This window comes from Meriones unguiculatus, chromosome 8 (assembly GCF_030254825.1).
Source record: "Meriones unguiculatus strain TT.TT164.6M chromosome 8, Bangor_MerUng_6.1, whole genome shotgun sequence".
Taxonomy (NCBI): domain Eukaryota; kingdom Metazoa; phylum Chordata; class Mammalia; order Rodentia; family Muridae; genus Meriones; species Meriones unguiculatus.
Window position 1 is genome coordinate 26048327 of NC_083356.1, and position 24480 is coordinate 26072806.

At 49.5% G+C, this 24480-nt stretch overlaps 1 protein-coding gene across 1 annotated transcript in view; it reads left to right on the forward strand.

Annotated features, from left to right (window-relative positions):
- The first annotated feature begins 241 nt into the window (after positions 1-241).
- Tsnare1 (t-SNARE domain containing 1) overlaps positions 242-24480 on the forward strand; it is an 88061-nt gene continuing 63822 nt past the window's right edge. Inside the window, 7 exon segments of the mRNA XM_060390505.1 lie at positions 242-354; positions 5257-5378; positions 5381-5398; positions 6460-6541; positions 6543-6637; positions 6640-6959; positions 12781-12899. Coding sequence (XP_060246488.1) covers positions 242-354; positions 5257-5378; positions 5381-5398; positions 6460-6541; positions 6543-6637; positions 6640-6959; positions 12781-12899 — 869 coding nt within the window.

Genomic DNA, 24480 nt, shown 5'->3' on the forward strand with positions numbered 1-24480 from the left:
GAACAAATAGCCACCTACAGTGACCATTTGGTGAACGTCAGAGCTCTGGGGTTGTTGAGAAGCCTGAGATGGCCCCGGGAATGGGTACAGAGGAGCCAGGTGGGCCTGAATGGACCCGAGTGGGCCTGTGTTCCGAACCTGAACTCTTCCTTCCTTTCCTCTTTCCTCTTCCCATCTCTCTGCTATTTTGTGTTTTCCCAGTTTAGCAAGGAGGCTTCCTGCCTGCCCTGCCCATCAGAAGATGTCCTCCAAGTCCATCGCAAGCAGAGGTGGCTTGGGGAGCCATGGCTCTTTTAAGGGACCCTCATGAAAAGGCTGCCAGGCCCTAGGTAATGGCACAGCAGACACCCAGAGGTGGGAAGGTGGTCTCAGTGTATGGTCTCCATCAGGTCACACTCCTCAGAAGAGTGACAGACACCAGTGACTACTGAGGCCAAGGTAGGTACTCTTGGACAGAAGGATAAAGGCTGCTCTGTGTGGGTGCACCGAAGAGTTGTCATTTCTATGAGGCATGGTACAGGTGTCCACTGTCACACTCCTAGAATGTTCAAGGTGTTTGGGGGTATGACTGAGTGACGGATGGTTTTGGCTGGACCTCCTGACAGCAGTGGAGCAAGCTGTGATTTGCACGGCGTAGACCTAGGGACACTGTGGCCCTTGCGTGATAGGCTGTTCTCAGGGGTTGCGTACTTGCAAAGCTAGGATCTCCTTGTAGATATCTGAGTTTGTGATTCATAGAGTCCCATGCCTTTTCTGCCATCTTCCCCCTGCTGTGGGGCTGGCCTGGAAGTTGCCCTGCTCCATTTGGGTCTATATGAGGTTGTGTTATGGCTGCCTCATCTGGCAGAGTTCCCTCATCTGGCCCAGCCTCTGATTAGGGGGAGCTTCCTGTCTTGGAGTAGGAAGGACAATGAATTTGGGGTCTGCTTGGGCTCAGCTTAGTGGCTGCTTCAAGTTAGGGGTCCTGTGTCTATGTTGGGCCTGGCTCCATTGAGCTCAGGGTCTTTCTGGATTAGCATCTCCCCTCAGCATTCCCTAGCATCTCTGCAGCTAAGTGAGGACCCCCGCCCCACTGGACTATTCTACTTCCTTCTTTGTGCCTCCCTAGCTAAGGGTACCTGGTATCTACCTTGACCGTGCGCACTGTGTCAGGGAGGACAATGGTTGCACGCACTCTCTTCATGGTGCTACTACCATTTAGGGCCCCCTCAACTGGGATGAAGTGTTGTCTGTCCACCGGCCACCCCAGGCTTTCCTTCCCACAACATTACGGGGTACTTGGTCTCCTCCCATCTGGATGCCTTCTCTTTTTCTCTGCTAGGTTTGTCTGTATTCCAGGCTGGTCTCTAGGTGTTGGGTCCTGAATAGAGGAAGCAGGTGAACCCCGGACCTAGGGGCTGTGTTGGTGGGTGGCTTTCTGAGATGTCATCACATGCATGTTGAGACCAGAGACAAAGACTGAGCTGCCTGGGTGGGAGGGGTCAGAAATGTGGAGGGAACGGCCATGGGGAGACTTGAATGGAAAGGCACAGGGCCAGCGCTGAGTCCCATGCTTTCCTCCATGTGGCCAGGCAGCAGGTGAGAGCTTAAGTGGGATGCAGGAGAGCTGGATCTCAGGGGTGTTAGGTTACTGTGGTCTTGGGATGCTGAATGTCTAAAGGGGACATGCATATACGCAGTATGTGCTCATTGGATGCTCACAGTTCACTTTCGTGGTTTTAAAGATGGGTGAGCTGCACACCCTATCACTTGCCTTTTCCAGCCCAGCTCCTGCGTCCCTAGTCCTGAATCCTGTTTCGCCCTGCTTGCTTTTTTTTCTTAGTTTGACTTCCTATGTTTGTTTCCGTAATGGTGCCTGGCTGGATTTGGCATGCTTTACCGAAATGGGCTTGGCTACCACAAGGGTCTGATTTGCTGCCTTCATTCTTGTTTTGATGCCTGTTGGTATGATGTGGAGCCTTCACGCTTTAGCTCTCTCTGTCCTCTGTTTGGCTGTGGGCATACTAGGGCCACTCTGCTCATTCCACACGCCGGGGACATTAGGTGGCTTTCTGTTCCCTGCCACTTCAGCCCCTATTGCTGAGCCCACAAAGGTGAGAAGGGGTGCCCCTTGAAGTCTCCTCAGGCCATTGGTGGTTGGCTTGGGATTGTATGTCCACTGGGTGAACACGGGGGAAATCAATGTTCTTGTCATCCTGTCTTCAGTCTTTGTATTGTCAGTCTTTTGTCAGGTCCTTCAATAAAGCCCTGTGCAGTGTTCCATAAAGATCTTATACATCATTTCTTAATTTAAAAATTCATAACAGCGTGGTTTTTTTTGTTTTTTGTTTATTTTTTTTGCTTTTTTTTTGCTGTTATTAGTGGGAGGGTTCTGCATATCAAGTTTTTTCAAGTGTTTGTTGCTGGTATGCACACATATTTAGATTTTTTGTGTGTGTGAAAAGCAAAATCTGGAGTTCTTTCTTAATTTAATGTTTTGTTTCTTAACTTTATAAATATGGTAACTCTCACATATACAAAAGATTTACAGGGATGTAGCAACCCCCGAGCGCCCTCCCCCCCCTTGTCCCTTGTTACTGCCATCTACTCCTGATTACTTGGTCAGGTCTCATTTTCTCTCCTTCATCTCATCTGCCAACATCTCCGCATGTCTTTATGAGGTCAGTGCCAGCCATCTCTGCTCAAAAGCCACTTGCTGAGGCAGGCACTGAGCTCCCAGGATTGCTGTGGGAGGCAGGCTCGTCAGACCACACATCTTGAGCTCTGGGTGTTCTTCCACATCTCCACGCTCGCCTCCATCTTTTTTTTTTTCCTTTTGCCCTTGACGTTTATTTGTTGAAGGAACCAGCTTTTCCTGTGGAGTGTAATTGAGTTCATACCCAGCCATTCTGCTGAAGTCTTTTTTATGAATTGCAGTAATTTGTCTGTGAGATCTTTTGAGTTTGCTCTGAAGATGTTTGTGAACGGTGCGGTTTTCTCTTCCCTCCCAGCAGTTTCACCTGCTAATGCTTTCCTCTCTTCCTGAGCTGGCTGGGGACTGTTTTAGGATGCTGGACTGACATGGGGACCTCACATGCCCCTGGATAAGCCAATACGACACAGTGAGTGGACAGCGGTTGGTCTTGTTGAGCCTTGCCGTGTAGCTGGCGGTGTTCCGAGTCCTCCCTGGACGGCAGGTAGTGGGTAGGCTGTCTAATGCAGTTCCAGCTATCCTCTGCACACATAGCTTGTGTAGACACAGGATATGCAAAGTTAATAGATGTTGGCCCTGCCAGTTCCCCTGGTGTGGCATCTGGGATCCACCCAGTGTGTGCTACCAGGGGGTTGTGCCGCACATTACCAGCCCAGAAAAGGTCACCATTCAAAATCCCAGGTGCATGAGGAAATGCTCTACCATGAATCCGTGTTTCAGCTGTGATGCCAGGCCGCCACGAGACACGTCACTATTGTAGCATAAACTCCTGCTGAGGACTGATTCTCCTCAGAATTCATGGAGGAAGGGTATGTGTTCCTTGAATCTTCCTGAGATTTTGCTCCATAACTGTTTGCATATAGAAGCATTTGACTTCAGTCAGTCTTCCGAGCTGTGAAAAGCCATTCACGTGTTTTTGTTCCTTCTTGGGGCAGTTTCAAAATGTGTCTGTTTCACCCAGACATTGAGATTTATTGAAGTAAAAGTGTACACTGCGCCTCTCCTTGCCAGTGACGAGAGGACAGCCCTGCGGACAGCAAGTGCAGAGCCTTGACACACCTTGCTCAGATCCCAGTTCCTCTGTTGTGCCTCTTTGCAGCTTGGTTTCACCTAAAGACCCCTTCCCTGAGGCCTTGTAGGGCTTGGATGAATTGCGCCCCTCCAAGCAACAGCAGCCAGGGCTGCAGAGAATAGGTTCATTCTCTGTTGGAACATGGTCCTCGCAGGGTTTCAGCCTCTTTCCTCCCACCATTGAGACAGTGCGCTTGCTTGCTGTGTGTTGGCTTCCAAGGTCACTGTTTCCCCCAGCTTCCTTCATGAGTCAGAGTTGAAGTTTTGTTGGTCTCTGCTTATGTTTCTTAGTTTCCCTCCTCCTGTCTGTTGCTTTTTTGACTCCCAGATTGGATGTTTACCTTATACCTATTCAATGCTTGGCTTTTATTCTTCGCTAATAAAAGCATTTAAAGTTATAAATTTTCAAAGACTCGCTACTTTAGTTGAATACCACACGTTTTAAAAACATGTACCATTTTACATCTTTGTTTGGTAATAAATACTTCCTGATTCTTATTGTGATTTTTTTTCTTTGACCCAGGAATTATTTTGAAGTGGATTTCATCAAATCTAAGAGTAATTTGTCTTCTCAGCCATCTTAAAAAAAAATGATTTTTAAGGCAACTGACATGGTTGTGATTCCTTCAGCAAGGGGCTGCCATGTGCCATGTAGAGGAATTGTCATTTCCTCGTGTGTGTGTGTGTGTGTGTGTGTGTGTGTGTAAGGGGGGTGTTGTTGGGATGTTTGGCACACCGGGATCCACATTCATGTATGGCCTTCTGTCCTGGGCGGCCTAGGTAGGACCCCTGTAAGGCTGGCCCTAGATCTGGGGGAGGCCTTCCAGGTAGGAACAAATACATGGATGGGAGAACAGCTCCAGTCACTGCTGACACTGCAGCCCCTTCAGGCCCAGGTAATTACCTCAGAGTTCTCTCTCCGTGTCCTCCCCCTCCCCCTACTTCTCGTGTGGAGCACCCTCAGACAGCAGGCTACAGACAGGTGCTTGTAGTCTCCACTAAGCAGCTTTATTCCAGAGCACATCACCCTGTCAGCTGTGGTGAGCTGAAAGGCAGGTCTCTGGTTTAGAGAAGCTAAATGTAGACATACACCAGGACCCAAGAGAGCTGGTGCCTGTGTCCAAAAATGCTGTTATCAGTAAAGTAAACTGAAGACACATCCTCTATATGGTCTGCGTCTGTGTTGGGGTGATGTTGGCTGCCATTAGATAGACTTCTCAGTTTTTGTGCTTTTGTCAGACTGGCAACACCCTGTCCCTGTCCTACCTGAGGGTCTTGATCAAAGGTTTTGTTTCGCTCGGAGCCAACTTTTAGAAGAACTGTGGTTGAGAGACTGGTTTGGAGCATATGGTATTCGGAACTCAGTGCTAGCTTTGAGCCCAGTGAGGATGGGAGGCAGGGTGCCAGGGACAGCTTCCTGTAGGAGGAGGACCTAAGTGGAGCCACTTGTACCGACAGGCCAGAAGTAACCATGGCTGTCCCTTGTCATCCAGCGTGGGCTCGATGTTGGACCGAGTAGGGAATTGGTCATTTTTTTTCTACCTGCTCCTCCCATGGAAGGCCTGTGCAGGGAAGGATGGGGAAGGCAATCTGGGGCCTCGAGCATGCCCTGAAGTGTGAGGGCCAGGGAGCCAGGTACTTCCACTCAGATTCCGGCTGTGGAATGGTCTTGGGAAGGCTTCCAGAGATGCGATCAGAGGAGGGAGGCCCCCACTGTCAGGGCCAAGTCAGCTTTGGCATCATTAGTCATGTGTAGGAGACTAGGGAAAGGACTGTGACCCATCTGCCTTCACCCAAGATCATCAGGTACTGGGACAGGATTGAGCTTAAATCTGTATGATGGCTGTCAGGGTCCAGGGTAAGGACTAAGAGAGAAGGGTGCCTCTTCCTAGATGCTTAGGCTAGTGTCCCAGCTCTTTGACTCCACAGTGAGGGCTGTTGGTGTGTGATTGGGGAGGCACAGGTGCAGTGAGCCCTGTAGAGGTAGTCTGGGCGGGCATCCCTCCTACTGGAGATCCACTCTTGGTGCCCCAGGGAGATTGGCACACAGGAAGGGCAGTCTTGAATGCTTCTTCTCAGTAGGGCTCCAAGGTGCCTCTGCTGTACTCAAGGTCTTTCAGCGTTGGGTATGGGAGGGCTCTGGCCCTGACTTTGGGAAATCTTTGCCCCTTCTGAGCCATCCCTTGGTAACAGATTCCCTGCCTCCGGGAAGACATGGTGAGGTTAGGGAGGAAGCAACTGTGGGGGTGACAGGGAGCCCAGCTGGACCCTTGTTCTGTGAGTGGGCAGGGTATGGGTTCTGGGTGGCAGTGAGCTGTGCTGTGCTTCTAAACACATTGCCTCTCAGCTGTCTGCCCTGCTCCCAAGAGCCAGAGAGGAGCCACAGCATTGCCCGCCAGACACTTGACATACAGCTGGCAGGCCTGTCAGGACAGCAGGCCTGTCTCTGCCAGTCTACTCTGATGGTAACTATAAAGGGCAGGCTGGGACAGTATAAAGCTTTATAAACTATAAAGCGCCGTGGCTGGGAAGTAAAGTGTCTTGCTGTCACCTAGCTAGAAGGTCTCTAGACAGGGGTGGGGAGGAGTGATGAGCAGGAGTGGGCAGCTGTGTACTGACCTGGAAGCTACCAAAGAGGTTTTCCAGGAATTCCCACTGCTCACGCCACAAACACCCACCGTTTGGTGCCTTTCCAGGGTCAGGGGTCTCCTCTGAAGGTAGCCAGACATCAGAGTCCACCTTGCCTTCCATGGGCCCAAGGAAAGACTCTGCCAGTGGACTCCGTGGCTGGTGGTAGCACCACTTGTGCAAAAAGGAGGAAACTCAACTTTCGCCTTCAGGAGACTGAGGTGTCGGTGTCCAAGGTCAGCAAGCACCCCAGCTGCTGTTTGACTTGGAGCTGCTGGAGGCTGAGCCCACCCACAGGCACCACGTGTGGAACCTGATCCTACGGGTGAATGCCCTGGGCCACTGCCACCAAGATGCGGTGGAACCCGAAGCACAAGCGGCTGGACCTGTGTGCCATTCTGTGTCAAAAGCGAGCTCCAGCAGGTGCCTCTTGGAGTGGGCTCTGGCCTCAGCTCCGGCTTTCACAAGCCGCAGGCCCTGGTGCTCACACCCATGGAGCAGGCGGTGCCCGAGATGTTCTGACGCCGGGCCCTGCTCCCCGACGGATCCCACCTGTCGCTGCCCACAGGTGAGTCCCCGGGCAGCGCTCCTGCTGGGCCACCACTCTGGCCTCTAGATGGGAGGTGCCACCTTAGCTGCCTAGCTTGTACCTCCCTTCTGGGTGACTTGTTCTTGCTTTTTCTCCTTATTGCCCTCACTACCACTGTGGCCATTCTCTGCTCCACTCATTTACCTCCTCACGTGTCCATCTGCTCATGATACTTTCAAGATCTATGACACTTCATGAGTATACTGCCTGGCTAGCTTTTATCTCTTCCGTACCCAGTCCTGGACAGAGCTGAGTTGAGACAGAGTTCCGTCCCTAGGGTCATCAGCCAATCTCTTGGGCTATGGTACAAGATATTGTATTGGCACAATTGTGAGACACACTTCCTTCAAACAGTGCTCGCTCATTCTAGCTCCTTCTCAGGTGCCGATGCTGTCCTGAGCTGTCCTTGCATACAGACTGCTCAACATCTTGCTGATTTGTCCTCCTGACCTGGCCTCAGAGCTATGGGGCGAAACGTGTGCCGTGACTTACTTTTTTTTTTTTTTAAGAGATGGAGCCTCACAGTGTGCCGCAGGCTAGCTCAAGTTCCTGGGCTCAGGTGACCCTCTCTCTGCAGCCATCCAGGAGTGGGAGGAACGGGTATGAGAAATGCTGTTCTGGCTCTGCTTGCTTTTTATCCCCAGCAGAGATGTTCTTCCTGGCAGGTCCAGCACTAGAGCATTGGGTAAGTGCAAGTTGGGACCTGGAAGGGAGAGTGTCCTTAGGGCCAGTCTTATATCTTTTAGGCTGGGGGCTCTCTTGGCATCTGACAGGTTGATGAGGTCAACAGAGGTGCAGACTCAAGGCCCTGGGGCCCAGGCACTGGGGAGTCAGGCTGATGTGTGGACATAGATAGTCCCAGGGCTGTGGCAGCAGCAGGTGAGCTGGACAGAAGGTCCCTGTGTGGGATTCTGGAAGCAGGGGGGAAGGCGATGATGGTAGTGTGGCAGCTGTCCAGACAGGTCGCAGCACTGGGAATTCAGGTTCCCAGAATTCAGGGCTAGCTTGGGATGCCTGCTCAGACTATCCTCCCACCCCCTGCCCAAGTGAGAGCACAGAGAGGAGGGAGATATCCCGTGCTGTTGGTTGCAGCAAAACTGGCAGTACTTGGAAGAGGGTCTGGTTAGAGCTTGAGCCTGACCCCTTTGCAGGTACTGTAGCAGTCTATTTTATTGTTTGTTTTTTTTTTCTCTCTTTCTGACTCTCCCTCTGTCTTTCCCCCTCCTCTCTCCCCCTTCCTCCCTGCCTCTCTCTATTTCTCCTGTATGTATATTTATTCAAGTGTGTGTGTGTGTGTGTGTGTGTGTGTGTGTGTGTGTTCATGTGCATGTGGAGGTCTGAGATTAACCTAGGATGTCATTCTTCAGGAGCCAACCACCTTATTGTTTTTTTTTTTTTTTTGAGACAAGGTTTCTCATTTGTTCCGGAGCTTGCTGGTTAGGCAGGTTGGCCACTGGTCAGTGAACTCAAGGACCCATCTGTCTCTACTTCCCCAGTGCTGGGATCACAAGTGCCCCACAATTACTGGCTTTTTATGCGGGTTTTGGGAATGGAGCTCAGATCCCTTGTGCTTGCACAGTAAGAGCTTTGCCCACTGAGCTGTCTCTCTTGCCTTTTGTACCATTTCTTTGTTGCGATAATATGCATGTACTGAAACTCTCCACTCTACCCCTCCCTCCTACACTTTTCTTCCCTCCCGGCCTGTGAACGCCAGGCAAGTGCTGTAGCCCTGAGCTGCACCTCCAGCCCTTCCCCACCCCCTTTCCAAATCCAAGTTCTGTGGTTTTCAGTGTTTTCTTTCTTTTGTGTCTCTGTGACCCCTTCTAGCTCCAGTGCATCACTGTCACCCCTTTGGTCGCTGGTGGTAGTCCCTTCCTCTGCTCCAGCCCCCTGACAGCCTGTGGTTTGTCTACTGTCTTGTCTTTGCTTCTGGTAGTTCCTTCCTGCTATGTGCGAGTGTGTCTTCTCTGCAACTCGGAGTTTTACTCTTCTGTCTGAGGAGACAGTGTGCTACAAGCTATGTGGTGGTGCCTTCCTCACTCTGAGTTGACTTATTCCTTTTAGTGTTTAAAGCTTGCTTGATCTTAGCATTATTCCTGTACCCCAACCTTCTTGCACACATCTTCCCTAATAGCTATCTGCTTTCCTGGGGTGCATTGTGCCCTGAGTCTGGCCACAGGCTTGGTCCTACCCTAGCCATAGCCTGGGCCCTATGCTAGTCATATGCCCTGGCATTCCTGTGGCATAAGTTGACTTGTGCCACCTCTCCATCCTCGTTGTGTGCTCCACTTGGTAAGCTATCCCCGGCCTTCTTTGCTCTTCAGTCCAGTATGTTTTGGAGGCTAGGCTCTCACCATGCCTGCCAGGGACATGAATGTTTGGTGGTAGCGTGGTTTGCTAGATCACAGGGAGGAGCAGAGCTTGTAAGGGCATGGCTACTGAGGTGCCCAGTGTCTCATGCCAGCGCATGAGCCCATGTAGCGTGAGGCCCTGCCCTATGGCTCTCTTATTTTTGGCTTTTCTTTTTAGCAGATCCCTCTGGGAGCTCACTTCCCGATCCCACAGGCATGAGAGCACCCTGGCACAGATAGCTCCTGAGCTTTGTACAAGGGCTTTTGAGCGCTCCCCTCTCTCCTCTGGGATCCGTAAGCATTCTCTCACCCTGAAGACCATCATCTGCTTTGCATGTGCTTGAGGCTTCTCAGCTTGGCTCAGGCCAAAATCTTTCCTCATCTTGATCGCACAGATAGGACCGTGCACAGAGCCCATGTCAGCAGTTGCCTGGGCAAGTAGTGTCATTTGGTGCCACTCCTTGGTGAAGCTGTTTATGCCTTTTGGAGGTGAGAGTTTGTCATGTGCCTCTGGAGAGCCAGGCATGCCTTGAAATGTGGAGAGGGGAATTGCTGCATGCGGCAGCAGGTGGGGGCCAGTCTTCAGGATGCTCAGTCACCACTTATTATTAAGCTACATCCCTTTCCTGCTGCAGGTGGAACACGATGTGTGCTGTCGCAAGACCTGTGAGGGTACTGGACAGTTTTATGTCAACTTGACAGAAACTAAAGTCATCTGAGAGGATGGAGCCTCAGTTAGAAAATGCCCCCGTAAGATCACTTTGTAGGCAAGCCTGTGGGGAATTTTCTTGTGAGTGATGGGGGAGGGCACAGCCCACTGTGGGTGGTTTCATCCCTGGGCTGGTGGTTCTGGGTTCTATAAGAATGCAGGCTAAGCAAGCCAGAAGGAGCAATCCAATGAGCAGCACCTCTCCACAGCCTCTGCATCAGTTTCTGCCTCCAGGATCTTGCCCTGTTTGATTTTTTGTCCCGACTTCCTTCAGTGATGAACAGTGATTTAAAAGCATAAGCCAAATAAACCCTTTCCTTCCCAAGTTGCTTTGGTCATGCTGTTTCATTGCAGCAATGTTAACCCTAACTAGGATGGAAGGGACACAGGCAAGGCCCCTCTCCTTCCTCCTACTTCTCAGGATGTCGATTGTCCCTGTCACAGCAAAAGCCAGAGTAAAACATGGAGGAAGACAGGAAAGCCTCAAGAGGCTTGGCTGGCATTTTATTCCATATTTTACTGAGTGTGGGAATCTGTGCCTAGGTGAAGTGAAGATGGCATCCCTAAGCCCAAGCTTCCTTTTCCTCTGGGAAGAACTGAGGCACAGGGTCTCCTCTCTGGTCTTCCCTTGAGGATGTGGCAGAGCCATGTTATGGTTCCCTTCTGTCTTTGTGAAAGCGATGCCTCCTGGACAATGGCTGCCCCAGGAGTTCTTGAGGCCTCAGGGGAGGGATTTGTCAATAGTTCACATTCTGATCTACATACAATCTGAAGCCATGCTGCATCTTGTATTTCTGTTGTACTTCATGAATCCAACAGGGGCTGGACAGGGTGAGGTGAGACAATATGGGATACCTGAGCTGGGTTTTAGCCAGGTGGCCATGCCCCAGGAGTGAGGTGGCTGGGTAGAGCCACATGGCCTGGTGTTCATGGTCACTTGGTGTCTTGGGGTGTGTCCTGAATTGTGAGTTTATACTGATCTCAGCAGTCATCTCCGGGACATCTAATTGTTCCAGATTCCAGTTGAGGATCATGGGGCTGAGTGGGCAGAATGGTCCTCTCTTACCTACAAGGAGATGTCATTTGGAAGGCAGAGCTTTGTCAAGAAGCCTTGGCCTGCTGGGCTTGCTTGGGTGGGTCTGCCTGGGCTGTGCAGCTGGACATGGGAAGTTGGGGCAGGGTGGAAGCAGGCATGGTGGCTCTGGCGGGGGAGAGAGGTGCATTGTTCTGCATATGTTGTGCCTCATCCATTTGTTCACAGATGCATAACCACGCATAGTACATGTCCCTGTGTCAACTCTGCGCTGTCTCCCAGTCGCCCATGTCATACCCATCCAATGAAGGGAGAGGACTTTCAACCGTGTAAGAGTAACTTTGGCTTCTGCCTGGTTGCTCTGAATCTCCAAGACCTGGCTACCTACTTGCTTTTGGCACTTCATCTCTAGTTCCTCACCCCTGGCTCTGGACCCACAGAGCACTTCCTGCTCAGTAGGGTCACACTTTTGGGTTGGCTCCGTCTCTGGGTCCCATCTTCTTCATGTATTTTTTTTTTCTAGCATGGTTGTGGAAACTCTGTATGGCGAAGGTTTCTCCTTCGTGTTCTATTTTTTTTTAAACTCTTTATTAATTCTTTGTGAAGTTCCATCATGTACCCTAATCCCACTCATCTCCCTGCCCCTTTGTATCTGTCCTGTGCCCTTGCAGCCTTTCCCCCCCCCAAAAAAAACCCAAAAAGCAAAATAAGATAGAATTTTTTAAAAAGTCTTGTCATGGAAGCTGTCCTGTGTGACAGTGTGTCCCGCAGCATACCCTTTTGTCCGCAGGTCCTTACTTGCAAATGTTCATTGCAGTGAGTCATTGGTCTGTTTTGAGGCCTCTGGCTTCTGCTACATAACAGCGCTCATTTTAAAACTGTTTCATTTGGGGTTCCTTAAAGCCTCTCCCTTCCAAACCCCCAACCCTAAGCAGGAGAGAGAAGGTTAGTGGGGAGAGGGGCCACAGACCCCATTACTTCTCCCAGATATTTAGGGTTGGGGGTTTCTTTTAGGGCTGTGCCAGTCTCTGTCAACAGCAAATGCAGCCAGCAGTCTCCTCTAAGCCGCTGTGTCCTGAAGCGAAGCATCTCTCTCTGTCTGTCTGTCTCCTCCAAGTTGCCACACCATCCGTCTCTGGTCTCTCCAAACTGCCAATCTCTGCCACCACTGTACCACACTCTCTTTTTCTGGGCTGTCATATTTATATCCTCAGAGCGCTAGACCACACCCCTCTCCGTGTAGCACAAGGCAGGCGCTGTTACCAGTTGTCAAAGGCCACACCCCGCAGGAGACAATTAGTAGCTGTGGACAAACTAAAGCCCAACTAGAATCCCACTTAGGATTAAAACAAACACATATTTACACAACATTAACTAAATTTACAAAGACACCAAAACTGCCCTTACAGCTACACTGTCAATACTGGATCTTCACGGGGACTCCTCTCAGTTATGCCCTGTGTCGTGGAGATCCTGCAGCTTTGGATCTGCAGGACCTGCCCTTTCATGCACTTCAGCAGATCACAGATGGGGTAGATACCAATTCAAAACCGTGGATCTGAGCCTGGGAGGTAGCTGAGTTGGTCATCCATGAGCTGTTCAGTGCTTGCTCCACCAGGGTGATCTCCTCAGCATTGCCCTGACTAGCCAGCTCTCCAGTGCTCACACCCTCAGGGCCAGCTCACTCACGCCTCTGCCTGCCTCCAGCGTGAGTTGCAGGACCTGCTCTCCCGGGTGCTGCCGCTGGTGAGGGGCGGGGACAGTTGTCCAGCTCTCATGACTTCAGGGGCAGCTTTTCCTCCTGCCCCAGGCATTGAGGGGCCAGAGTGAGGATGGCATTTCTCTTTGATACAAGCTACCCCATGGCAAACTAGGGGTAGGGTCAGTTTGCCTGCACTCATGCCCTCAAGGCTGGCTTACCTGCATCCCAGCTATACTGGGCTGATCCAGTGAGAGGCAGGGCCTGAGTGCGCTGGCCAGCAAGGGGCAGAGTCAGTTCAGCACAGTGCCTCAGTTGGCAATCTACACCAGGAGCGTCTACATGGCTGTTGGTGTTAACAAGGGCCTGGGACACAGACCCCGGCTACCATAGGACCATGAACCCAACATGGTCCTGGCAGCAGCCTGGTCCTGGATGTCCTTTTGGCCTCAGGTGGCAGCACAGGCCATTCAGATCACCATGTACCCCTCAGCAGCATGGCCCTAAGATATCTACAGGGTCTTCATTGGCAGCCCAGACTACAGACATTCGCTTGGCCTTTGGTGGTAACTTGGGCCACAAACATCGACATAGACCCAGCTGCAGCAGGACCACAGAGCCAGACATGCCTCTTGGTGACAGCCTGGGCCAGGACCTTACCGTGGCCTGCTCATAATTGCCTGTTTCTCACAACCACTTCTACCTTTCTCCACAGTATCCAAACCCCACAGCTTTGCTTTCTCTTCCCTCTCCTTACTACATCCTTCATCTTTCCCATCTCTATCACACATTTGTCCACTGGAGTGGTGCCTGCAGCACTTGGGTGTGTGGGTGTCTTTCTCCTGGCCTTCCAGGGCTAGTGGTACTGGGGTGGGGGGGCACTTAGTTATTTTTCTTCCTTTCTTCTAGCCTCCCCAGCCAGTGGTCTCTATTTTATTTTATTTTTCCAGGAGCGTTGATGCCCAGGAGAGGAGTCACTGGTTGTTTGGTTGGGGTGACTTTGAAAGAAATGTTGTTCTCTTGTGAAAGCCTCTGAGCAGCAGGTGCTCATTGCCTCTTCACCCTCCCAGGGCCACAGTGGATGTTCATGCTTAGTCATTGCACGTGGCTTTTAATGTGCACTTTCCTCCGACGGAGTGCTCACAGGCATCGGCTATCTGCACTCTCCCCGTGCATGCCTGCTCAGCTCCATTGTGTTCTATTGGGTGGTCATGTCGTGAGTTTGTCTCTTCTGGAGGCAAGGGCTTTGTCAGTTGCCTGTAATTTAATATTTTCTTGTAGACTCTGGCTAGTTTTACTTTTCTTAACTACGGCCTTTTGAAGGCTACACACTCTGCTATTTGAGCAGTTTCTTTGCCAGCTTTTCCGTTTGTATTCTGCCTGAGAAGATTGACCAGCGCAAGGTTACAAAGTGTTGCCTTCCTACTTTGCCTCAGATGTTGGAGCCTCAACATGTATGTCTGTGATGCATGTTGCTCTCTGTGTTTGGGAAGTTGAGGTCCTGTTGGTTGAGAGAGGCTTCTTTCTCCACGGATCACTTAGCTCTTCTGTCTTCTTCTATTCAGGTGGGTGTTTGTCTGGATGGCTGCTTCCATCAGAACTACACCGTCTTGATTGCAGGGTCTATAAAATGTGTCTTGAAATAAGTTGGGAAGTGATTCCTCGGGTTTGTGCAGAATCAGTGTGATCCTTCCTGTGAATATTTGGCAGACTTTGCCAGGGAGCCCTTCTGAGTCTGGGGTTTCCATTGAGAGACACTTAACTGTAGTTCATTTTCCTTCAGCCTGCAGTGGTGCCCAGGGTGTCTGCTGCTTCTCAAGTGACATGATTCTTAAAGGCCTCATGCATCTCAAGTTAGCTGTCAGAACAGCGGGATCACTGCACGTCTTCTTCTTGTCTGTAGGATCTGCAGTACTGTCTCTTCCATGGCTGCTGTTGCTGGTCTGTATTTGATCTTGCTCTCCCTGTCTCTGTCTGTGTCTCTGTCTGTCTATCTGCCCATCTCTCTGTCTCTCTCACTCTCTGTCTGTCTGTGTGTGTGTGTGTGCACGCGGGCACACACACACACACGCGCGCTCATGCATGTACAAAGAGGGTCTGCCTGTACAGTCCTGGCTGACATGTAGCTTGCTATGTAGAATATGCTGACTTGGAACTCGTGGTGCCTCTTATTCCCCTGCCTCCCAGGTGCTGGGATTCCAGGATTCCAGGTGTGCACCACCACACCCAGGCTTACTCTTTTGTTTTGATTATCTGGTAAAACTTCATTGTTTTAGATAATCTAAGACAGAACTGGAGTTAATGCAACTAACATAAAGTTATAAATTTTACTGTTTCAAAGAAGCAGGTTCGAATTGCATTGATTTTTCTCTAATGTTGGTTGATTTTTTTTTTTTTTTTCCTTCTCCTTCATTGCTTCCTTCTGCTTCCTTTGGGTCAAACTTGCTTTTGTTCTTTTTAGGTCATCAACTGAGACTCTTCTTCTTTTCTGATATGCGTTTGTTGATAAAAATTTTCTCTGTGTATTGTTTTACTTGTATAAATTAAACACACCTTTTCCATTTTGTGCGCTTAATAGTTTTGGATTCCCCTTGCAGTTTCTTATTTTACTTTTTAAAAGGGTGTGCTGCTTAATTTCAAGGAGTCGTGTATATTCACTAGCACCTTTGTGCTGTTGGTTTCTAATTCTCACTTGTTCAGAGAGTGTGTTTTTTACAGGATAACTGCTGATACAAACATTCGGCGACCTGTGACACATCCTGACAAGTATCCTCATGTTCTGCCAGTTCACGTGCTCAGCCCCTGTTGGGTGGCATTGATTGGTGCTGTGTTCAAGTCTCTGCCTCCTCCCTGATTTCTGCCCACTGTTATGTGCTATGACTTATCTCTGGTTGTGACTTTGCAGTTTCTCCTCCCAGCCGTATCAGCTTGTCTTCGCATATTTTCAAGCTGTGTTACTAAGTACATTCGTGTTTACCATTCAACCTCTTGTAAATGTCCTTCCCTTGTCCCCAGTTGTATTGGCTCTGAACTCTGCCATCTGATGTTGGTTTGTCCATGGTGTGTTTTCCATTCCTTTTTACCCAGCCGTATCTGTTCTGTAGGAGTAGAGTTATGCATATGCTGTGTGAATTCTTGCTTCTTATCATCTCATTTGGCAGCCTCTGCACTGTGACTGAGTTGGGTGCTGCTGGATGGAGCCTGTGGAAACTGCAAAGATTCATGTTCCACCTTCTCTACTATGAAGTAGTACAGGAACACTTCAGATGTGACTGTGCAGCTGAAGAAATGAATCATTTTATTTAATTTCAGTTCATTACAGTTTACATTCTGACTCTGCCCTGGCCAGAACTTGCTGGCCTGGCCACCTCCTGTCTAGCCTTTCATCCATGCTGCAAATGTCAGGTGTTTGTTGCACTCTGCCCTCTTAATGCTTGCTTTCCAGTTCTTGGTTGGAACAGCCTCTCCACTTTTATTTGTAGAAAATAAACGTCTATTCCACATCTAGTTTTGAAATATATTTCCAGTATTTCCCTCCTGTCCTTTTTCTTTTCCTGGCCCTTCCTTTCTTGGAGCAATTGATCAATTGATCAGTATCTATTTTTTTTAAAAACCTTTTTTAGGGCTTATTAATGATTTCTGTATATTATCTTAGTAGTTGCTTTTTAGTTCACAGCATCTTTAACTCTTCAGCTTGCCCTCAAACATGCATCCGTCTGCCTCCATGGTTTTTATTGCCTTTGTTCATTCATAGTTATATTGTGTGTGTCCCCCACCCCCAGTATGTTCACAGCCATCATTAATGGCACATTATTACTGATTTTGCTTTAAGTCAGTTGTCCTTTGGATACACAGAAGTGAAAAGATGTCTGTTTAAACTTATCTCCCTCTGCACCATTCTGGCTTTCTTCAGCTCTTTATTTAGACCGAGATTTCCTTTGCATGACGCTTCTGACCTGAATAACTTACTTTAACACATTCTGTGGTGCACATTTGGTTGGAACAGGCCTCTCAGCTTTTATTTGTAGAAAATAAATATCTACTCCACGTCTATTTTTGAAATATATTTCCAGTGGGTATAGAGTTCAGTTTTTTCTTTCTTTTCTTTTCTTTTTTTTTTTTTTCTGCATTTAAAGGTGTCACACTGCACTGTCTCTGCTCGTCCTCCTCCCCCACCACACGCCCGTGCTGGTGCTGGTCCTCCTTTGCCCACAGAAGCTGTCTGCTTTCTAGTGGCTTCCTGCCTAGGAGGATAGGTGTGTCTAAAACTCTGCTTAGGGCTTATTGACGCGTAGTTGCTGCAGTTTATCATTTCATAGTATTTGGATGCTTTTGGCCATTATTTTTCAAAATCTCTTTTGATTGCTTCCTTGCTTATGTACCCTCTTCCCATGTGCACCCTGGACTTTGGGATGTGGCGAGGGACCCTGAGTGAGCCTCCTTTCACTTTTCTTGGCCTTTTTCTTTTGATTTAGTTTCTCCTGTTCTTTTTCAAGCCAACTAGCCTCTTTATTCTACTCCACGATTTCTCCCTAGCCGTAGACAGGTACTTCCAGTATTTCTGCTGCCTCACCCCTTCCTCTGATGCTGAGGATTGAACTCAGGGCCTTGCCCATGTTCAACAGGCCATTTACCACTGAGCTGCATATATATATATATATATATATATATATATATATATATATATATATATAGTTAGCCTCTGTGGGCTTACAGCTCCCCGTAATCCTTGCTCCCCTGAAATTGTTCTTTCCTTGGCTCCATAGGGCTTTGGCTTCTATAGGCATAAATCTATGCCTGGCTGGAGCCTGGTGCCCTGGGTAGAGCTCCAGAGTGCCATGTATGCCCCTCTCTCACCCACTGTACTGGCCCCACCTGTAGCAGCTATGTTTCACCATGCCTATGCTTGACTTTATAAACCTCAGAAGCAGTTGGGTCTTCCCAGGGTCCCTCCTTGCTCAGCAGGCTCATCTAAGCAGCTCATTTTTTCTCTCACTCTCAGAATTACAATACTGTACTGAGTATTGTCATTGGTCAGAGTCAGAGAGTCCTTTCTGGTATTTGATGGGTTTCCAGCAATAGGAGGGAACTCAGGCCTTTGCTCCTTTATGGCAGACACAGCTCTAGGCTGTGCATCAGAATAGTGGGGTTTTACCATAGTCTCTGTGTAGCCTAGCCCAGTGTTGAACTCTCAGTCCTTCTGCTTCAGCTTCTGAGTGCTGCAGAGATGTGGCTATCACCCCTGACAGCCACAGAGGACAGGAGCCAGACCCGTCCACTCCCCAGTGTCCAGCTGCAATTCTACCTTTGTGGTTTCCAGTGATTGGCAGAGGGCACCAGATGCCCCTCTCTGTATTCTGTTGCCTCACAGGTAGGGGGCATAGTGGCCCTACAGAGGCTCTGCTGCTTCCCTTGGCCTGCCATTTGCCTGTGTTGGCACAGTGCTGGGCATGGGCTATATAGGGTTAGGAGATATCAGGAGATGCAGTGTGCCAGAGCAGAGCAGTGAGGTATATTGGGAATGTTCAGGGTTCTAGAAGAGGAAAGCCTGGCAGTTTCTGGAGGCTGGAAGTAGAGGAACTAGTTTGACCCAGGCTATTATGGTGAGAACTGCACATGCAATTTCCCTTTGCAGAAGGCAGGGCCCCCTTGAGCCCCTGAAGCCTTTTTCCCTGTCAGAGAAAGTCTTGCCTTCTCTAGGTGGGTATAGGGACAGGCCTTCACCACTAGACTAGGCAAAGAAGGACTGAGTTGGCCTTGGTTTGGCACAGAGAGAAGGTGGGCTGGAGTAGACCAGGCAGAACAGGTCAGCATGTGAACAGTCAGTACCTCAGCAGGAGGTCAAACCCTAGGACCCTTCAGCAGTTCTAGGGTGAATCCTGAAGGCTTGTAGGCCTTTCTTACCATATGAGAGGAAACCCAGCTGTGGCATTGCAGTCAGCCACGTGTAGCAGCCCGACTCTGGCTCTAGCTCTCTATCACACTTTGGCTCCTGTTCCGATTCAGCCCCTCTGTCAGAGCACTGTCCTTGAAACAAATATTTGTCACTTGATTGCAATACCTTCTTTGGGCAGGTAGGCAGCCTGGAGGACAGGACACAGCCTGAGGCCTGCAGTTGCTATGCAGGGTGATGGGTGGCAGTAGTGTGGCAGGTGGCCTCTGGTGCTCTGGAGGTGGGTGGGGGAGGGCTGAAGACTTGTGTATCGCCCTCTGGCCCCTGGGTGTTTCTCAGCAGTAAGACGGCTCTCTGCAGCATTTTGGCCTCTAGAGGATATGGTGAAGAAGGTGTCCACACTGGGTTGGGCTCTCCAGGAGACGGAGCCATGTATGTGCCACGCCTCCCCCTGCAGCTCAGGTACCTGTGAGAACATCATTCTAGTGTCTCACTCCTGCCTGGGCAGCTCTTGGGGTCAGTGTGGACTTGGAGCCCATTCGTTTGCTCTCATGGTTGTGCAGCTGTTATGATCATGGCAGGGCCAGGGCAGCCTTACACACTAGATGGTTGTGCTTTCATCACGCTGAGCCTTCTTGCCCTTTCTTCTGAGTACCCTTATATCACCTGCTGCTCACTGTTGGGCACTTGTGACTGTCCAGCATCCTTGTCCCCTTATCACTGGCATTTTCTTAGCTCTGACAAAGTTTCTGTGGCATCCTTATATAAGCTTCTCTTGAGAGTCTTATTTCTCTGAGCCACTAAGGGCATGGCAGGCCTATACCCAGCCTGCACACCTTCATTGCAGGGAGTCTTGATGCTTTTTTTTTTCTCATAGCAGAGTGATTTTTGAAATTTCCACTGTGTTCTTCAAGGTTTTGTTAAATTGATATAGAATTTATCTAGTACTGAAGTAATCAGTTCAGCTGTGTTGATGAAGTATCAGTGTTTTTAGCATATTTATCCACATCCTGGTTTCATTTTTGTTAGCGTAATAAAATACCCCAAGAAAAACCCACTTATGGGTAAAAAGGCTTATTCTCGCTCACAATGGCAGGTTATAGTCCATTACTGCAGGAAAGCCATGATGGAAGGAACCTGAAGCAGTCAGTTACATCATAGTAAAAAACAGAAGGGATGAATGTGAGCATGCTTATTGCTCAGCTGACTTTCTCTGCTCTTACTCTGAGGTGCTGTGGACGCAGCCTGGAATGTGAATTTACAGCAGGGCGGCTGGGGTCCAAGAAGCATCCAGAAAACTTCAGGGACCTCGAATGTGTCTTGTGCTGAGCTTTTATTAGGAGCAGCTGAACATACAGATACTATACTGTCACTGAACTCTGTTCACAAGGAAGGGAAGGTCATTCCTAACAGATCACCAGTGAGGACAGAGACAAGGAAGTGCGGACAAGAAATACACTGGAGCAGAGCATGCCTTTACATCCCCAAAAGTACATTCCATTCCTTGAGCTATGAGTGCTCGTGGTTCAGATAATTTCCTCCTTCCTTTAGTGGGCCAAGGGTCGAAGTGCTTTTAGAATGTGTTTCTTTCTCAGACCAGGCTCCTGGCAAGTTGATAGTCATCCCATCAAAATTTGTATGAATGCATATCATACAAATGCCATTAGGAGTTAAAATTTTAAGATAAGCACAGGACTGCCACGTCCTTATCATCTCTATGTTGACAGAGCTGCCTGCTTTAAAATTATTATTGTTGTTGTTGTTGTTATTATTTGTGTATGTGTGCACTGTATGTGTGTTCCTGCATGCCACAGGATGCTTGTGAAGGTCAGAGGACAACTTTGCATAGTTGACCCCTCAGTCATTACAGGGTTCTTGGAATCTCCCATCTACTGGGCACTTCAAGGGGGGAAGTAGTGTTTCAGTCCCCCAATGGCAGGAGTGACCTCTGAGGACCACACAGAGCATATCAGATTGACCGGGGTCACACGTGCTGAGCTTTTCAGCCTCGCCCTGTACCAGGCAGGGGGATCTGCTCCATAGGGCCCAGCCTAGGCCCCCATGTCATAGGCTCCCAAATTTGAGCATGAGAGTTGTATCAGTAACTTCACAGCTTAGTGGTGGCAGGGACAGTGTCTGTCAGGCTGTGGGTGGCCTAGTGTCATCTCAGGGTGCTGTTTGGAGTCCTAGGTACTTGGCTGGGCGAATAGCTGTGATCCTAGAACCTCATCTCACAGTGTTTGCCTGGTGCCATGGCTCAGGCACTACTGTAAGTGTTGACAGGTAACTGATATTGGCTGAGATGGATCCACAGCAGGCTCTGAGTCAGCCGGGGTCAAGGTATATGTGGAGATCTCTCTCTCAGGAAAGTAGAGAATATTTCTGTGTCAGGCTCACAGGTGGCCAGGTGGCTTAGTTAGGGTTTCTGTCGCTGTGGTGAAATACCATGACCAAAAGAAATTGGGGAGGAAAGGGTTTATTTGGCCTACACTTCCACATCATAGTCCATCACTGAAGGAAGTCAAGACAGGAATCCCAACAGGGCAGAGACCTGGAGTCAGGAGCTGATGCAGAAGCCATGGAAGGGGGCTGCTTGCTGGCTTGGTTCTCATGGCTTGCTCAGTCTGCTCTCTTATAGAAGCCAGGACGACCAGACCAGAGATGGCACCACCCACAGTAGGCTGGGCCTTCCCTCATCCATCACTCATCAGGGCCACGGAGCCTGAGAGCATGGTATCGCAGCCTGCTGCCGTTGAGCACGCCAGTACACAGACATCTGACAGCTCAGGTGCAGGAGAAAGCCACTCCTCTCACTGCTGCTGGAAAGGGTCTGAGGATGATTTAGCTGTGGCTTTTGGAGGCACTCTGGGGCCCACAAATATAGGCATGCCCCCTCCACTCCACCTGAGGAAACTGAGGTGCGGAGGAAGGGCTTTTTCTGGAGCTACAAAATGAGAACAGAGGTGGTAATGCCATCCAAGGCAGGGATGCCATCCGAGTGTTTTCTCAGGCTTGGGAGAGACTGTGCACAAAACCAGTGCTGCCCTTGCCCTCCTGTCTCAGTCCTGTGCCTTAGTCTGTGGTAATGCTTGTCTCAGCGGTGTGACATCCTAGGGTGTCAGGGCTTGTTTGGTGTGACAGTAGGGTAACCATGGGTCTTGTCAGTCCTCCTCAGGCACTTTTGGTTCCAGGACTTCACCAGAGGGCCTCTCTAGATGAGGCTACCATACCCCAGCCGGCCTCACCCATGCTGAGGTGCCAGAAGGCATACCTGGTTCTGCCTGGGATGTCGTCAGTGACAGGAAGAGCTCTCTCAGCCTGTCCATTCTGTCACTGGTACCCATGTGTGTGTGGGTGCAGGGGGAAGGAGACAGGGGGAGTGTGGGTGTAAATCAGCTCCATTGATAAACATGCCACCAGTTAGCATGCATTCAGTAAGCCTGATACTGTGTGTGCCCTGCAGTCACTCTGGGTGAATGCTGAGTATTTCATTCCTTTCAGAAACTCCCTCTGGTTCCTTCCCACCTGATACCCTCTGCCCAGTTCCCAGTCTCTTGTGACCTACAGGCAAGCACAGTCATGGGTTCTCTGAATTACTCAGTGCTACGTTTCACCCACGGTGGCCACGCTGAGTCCTTTCCTTTTTTTATTGCTAAGTAGTATTCAGCAGTGTGGCTTTATCGCTTTCTCTTTACCCAGCACCTTGTGACGGAGCCAGGGCTGATTCCGGTTAGTGCTAAGGCTGTGCTGTCTCCACAGGTTTTTTTGCGTGTTTCCCCTTCTGGGTGAGTTGCCTGAAGCAAAACTGTAGAGCAGATAACGAGAGCAGATTCTAGGTGAATCCATCCAGCTTTCCAAAGCAGCTGAGCCATTTTCAGGACTCCGTGTTGGCTTCAGAGCCTGCAGCAGGTGTTGGCAGCTGTGGCTTCACTGTGTATTTCAATGTGGTATGGTCTCCTCTGGGTGCATGTCAGTCTCCTGCCTGTTGTTGTCATTACTTGTTCTTGCCTTGTGAGTGTGGGCTTGTTGGAGCTCTTATGTTCTCAATGCAAGTGCTGTGTCAGGTGCTAAGGGGAGACTCTCCTACCCTAGGCTTGTCTTTAGTAAGTGGACCGTATTTCTGACATTGTTGAGGTTCCCAGAGGGTTCTGTCCACTGCTGCGGTGTGAACATGATTTGTGTCTTACCCCTCACTCAGCAACCATTGAGAAGGTGAGCATTCAGTCCAGCCTTGGTGCATACTGAGGCCTTCGGGAGATGGTTAAATGCAGGTCGCCAGGGCAGAGGCTCGTGATGGAATTCTGGTGGTTTGTGGAAGGAGAGTGGAGAAGTACACGTGTGCCTCAGCCATGGAGCCTGGAAGGCCCTTGCGGGGGCCTATGCCATGCTGTTGAGATTTCTTTATTAGGTAGCCTGCCTCAGGCACTTCGTTACAGTAATGCAGGGATGGAGTAATTTGTGGTTTTCGTATTTTCAGCTCTCACATTTGAGCCTGACACACTCAGAATTTATTTTTGTGTATGCAGTGAGGTAAGGCTGAGCTCATTAAACAAAAGAAAAGGAAACAAAAAAAATTTAGGTGTCCCGTTATTCTTTTTTTTTTTTTAAAAAAAAAAGTCTTTTCCTGTTGATTGTGTTGGCATCCTTTTGGAGAGCTGCCTGAGCCTATCGCTATGGCACATCCTGGGCCTGTGAGACTTGAATTCCGGTGTGGGCCCTCAGCTGCAGGTGGTTCTGAACCTCTTCCAGATACCCAGACCTTTTGTGTTTCAGTTGACCTCTTGTTAACTTCTTTAAAAAAAAAAAAAAGAAAACTTTTACATTTTGGATTGCATCGCAGCAATATTGCCTTACACTCTATAAAGCTACTTTTCCTTTCCTTTGTTTTTTCTTTAGGCAATTCCTTGTAGTTATCAGTGACATGCCTTGTTAATGTTGCAACATATGTCCAATTCTTCGGACTGTTTTCACGGTTTCTATACTGTCACAAATGGTATTGTTTAAACTTCACTTTCCAGTTTTGGCCACAGTTCAGAAACATGGCTGTTGTTTATACACTGCTGCCCTGTGCTACCTGAGGTTTCTTCATTTATTCTGGGAGGTTTCCTTTGGCTTTCTCAGGACTCTCTGCAGATGACAGACCCAAGGCACGGCCATGATGTGGACTCCCAGGGGACCCATTTCATCCTCCTGTCTTTTCTGACACCAGAGCCCCAAGTTGTGGCTTCTGGTCCATGCTGTCCCAGCTGCACTGTGAGTCTCTCTGCTCCATATCCTCATGACTCTGCTTTCTGCTTCTGATGGTAGTTGGGGCTGTAGACAGGCTGACCAGATCAGCTGCCCATAGTTTCTGGGTTGGGCCTTTCAGTACTATGAAGGTCCTGGAAGACAATCTGTAAATACTTTCCCAGGCTGCTGGGATTACTGGTGGTATGCACTCCTTTTCTCCATGCTGTTTCTTGGGTTCACTGGCTGTGTGGCTGCTGTCTGCCAAGGCTGTGGCAGAGTGACTTAATGCATGAGGCATGCCAGGCTGGGTAAGGAGGTTGGCTTGCTTTTCTGTCATGAGATGACCACAGTCTGTGAGAGATGGAGAGGATACTCATCTTGGAGAGGACACAGAAGTAGACTGCTTTCAGTCTAGTGCTGATGGTTCCAGAAAGATGAGAGTTACACCAGCAGCCTTTCTGCTATTGTTTGGGACAGAATCTGAGGAGAAGAAGAGAGGTCTGTATAGTAGGAAGCTCCTGCCACTTGTACTGGGGCTTTGCCCACTGCTCTCTGTCTGAAGCATGAACCATGGGGCAGCATCTGG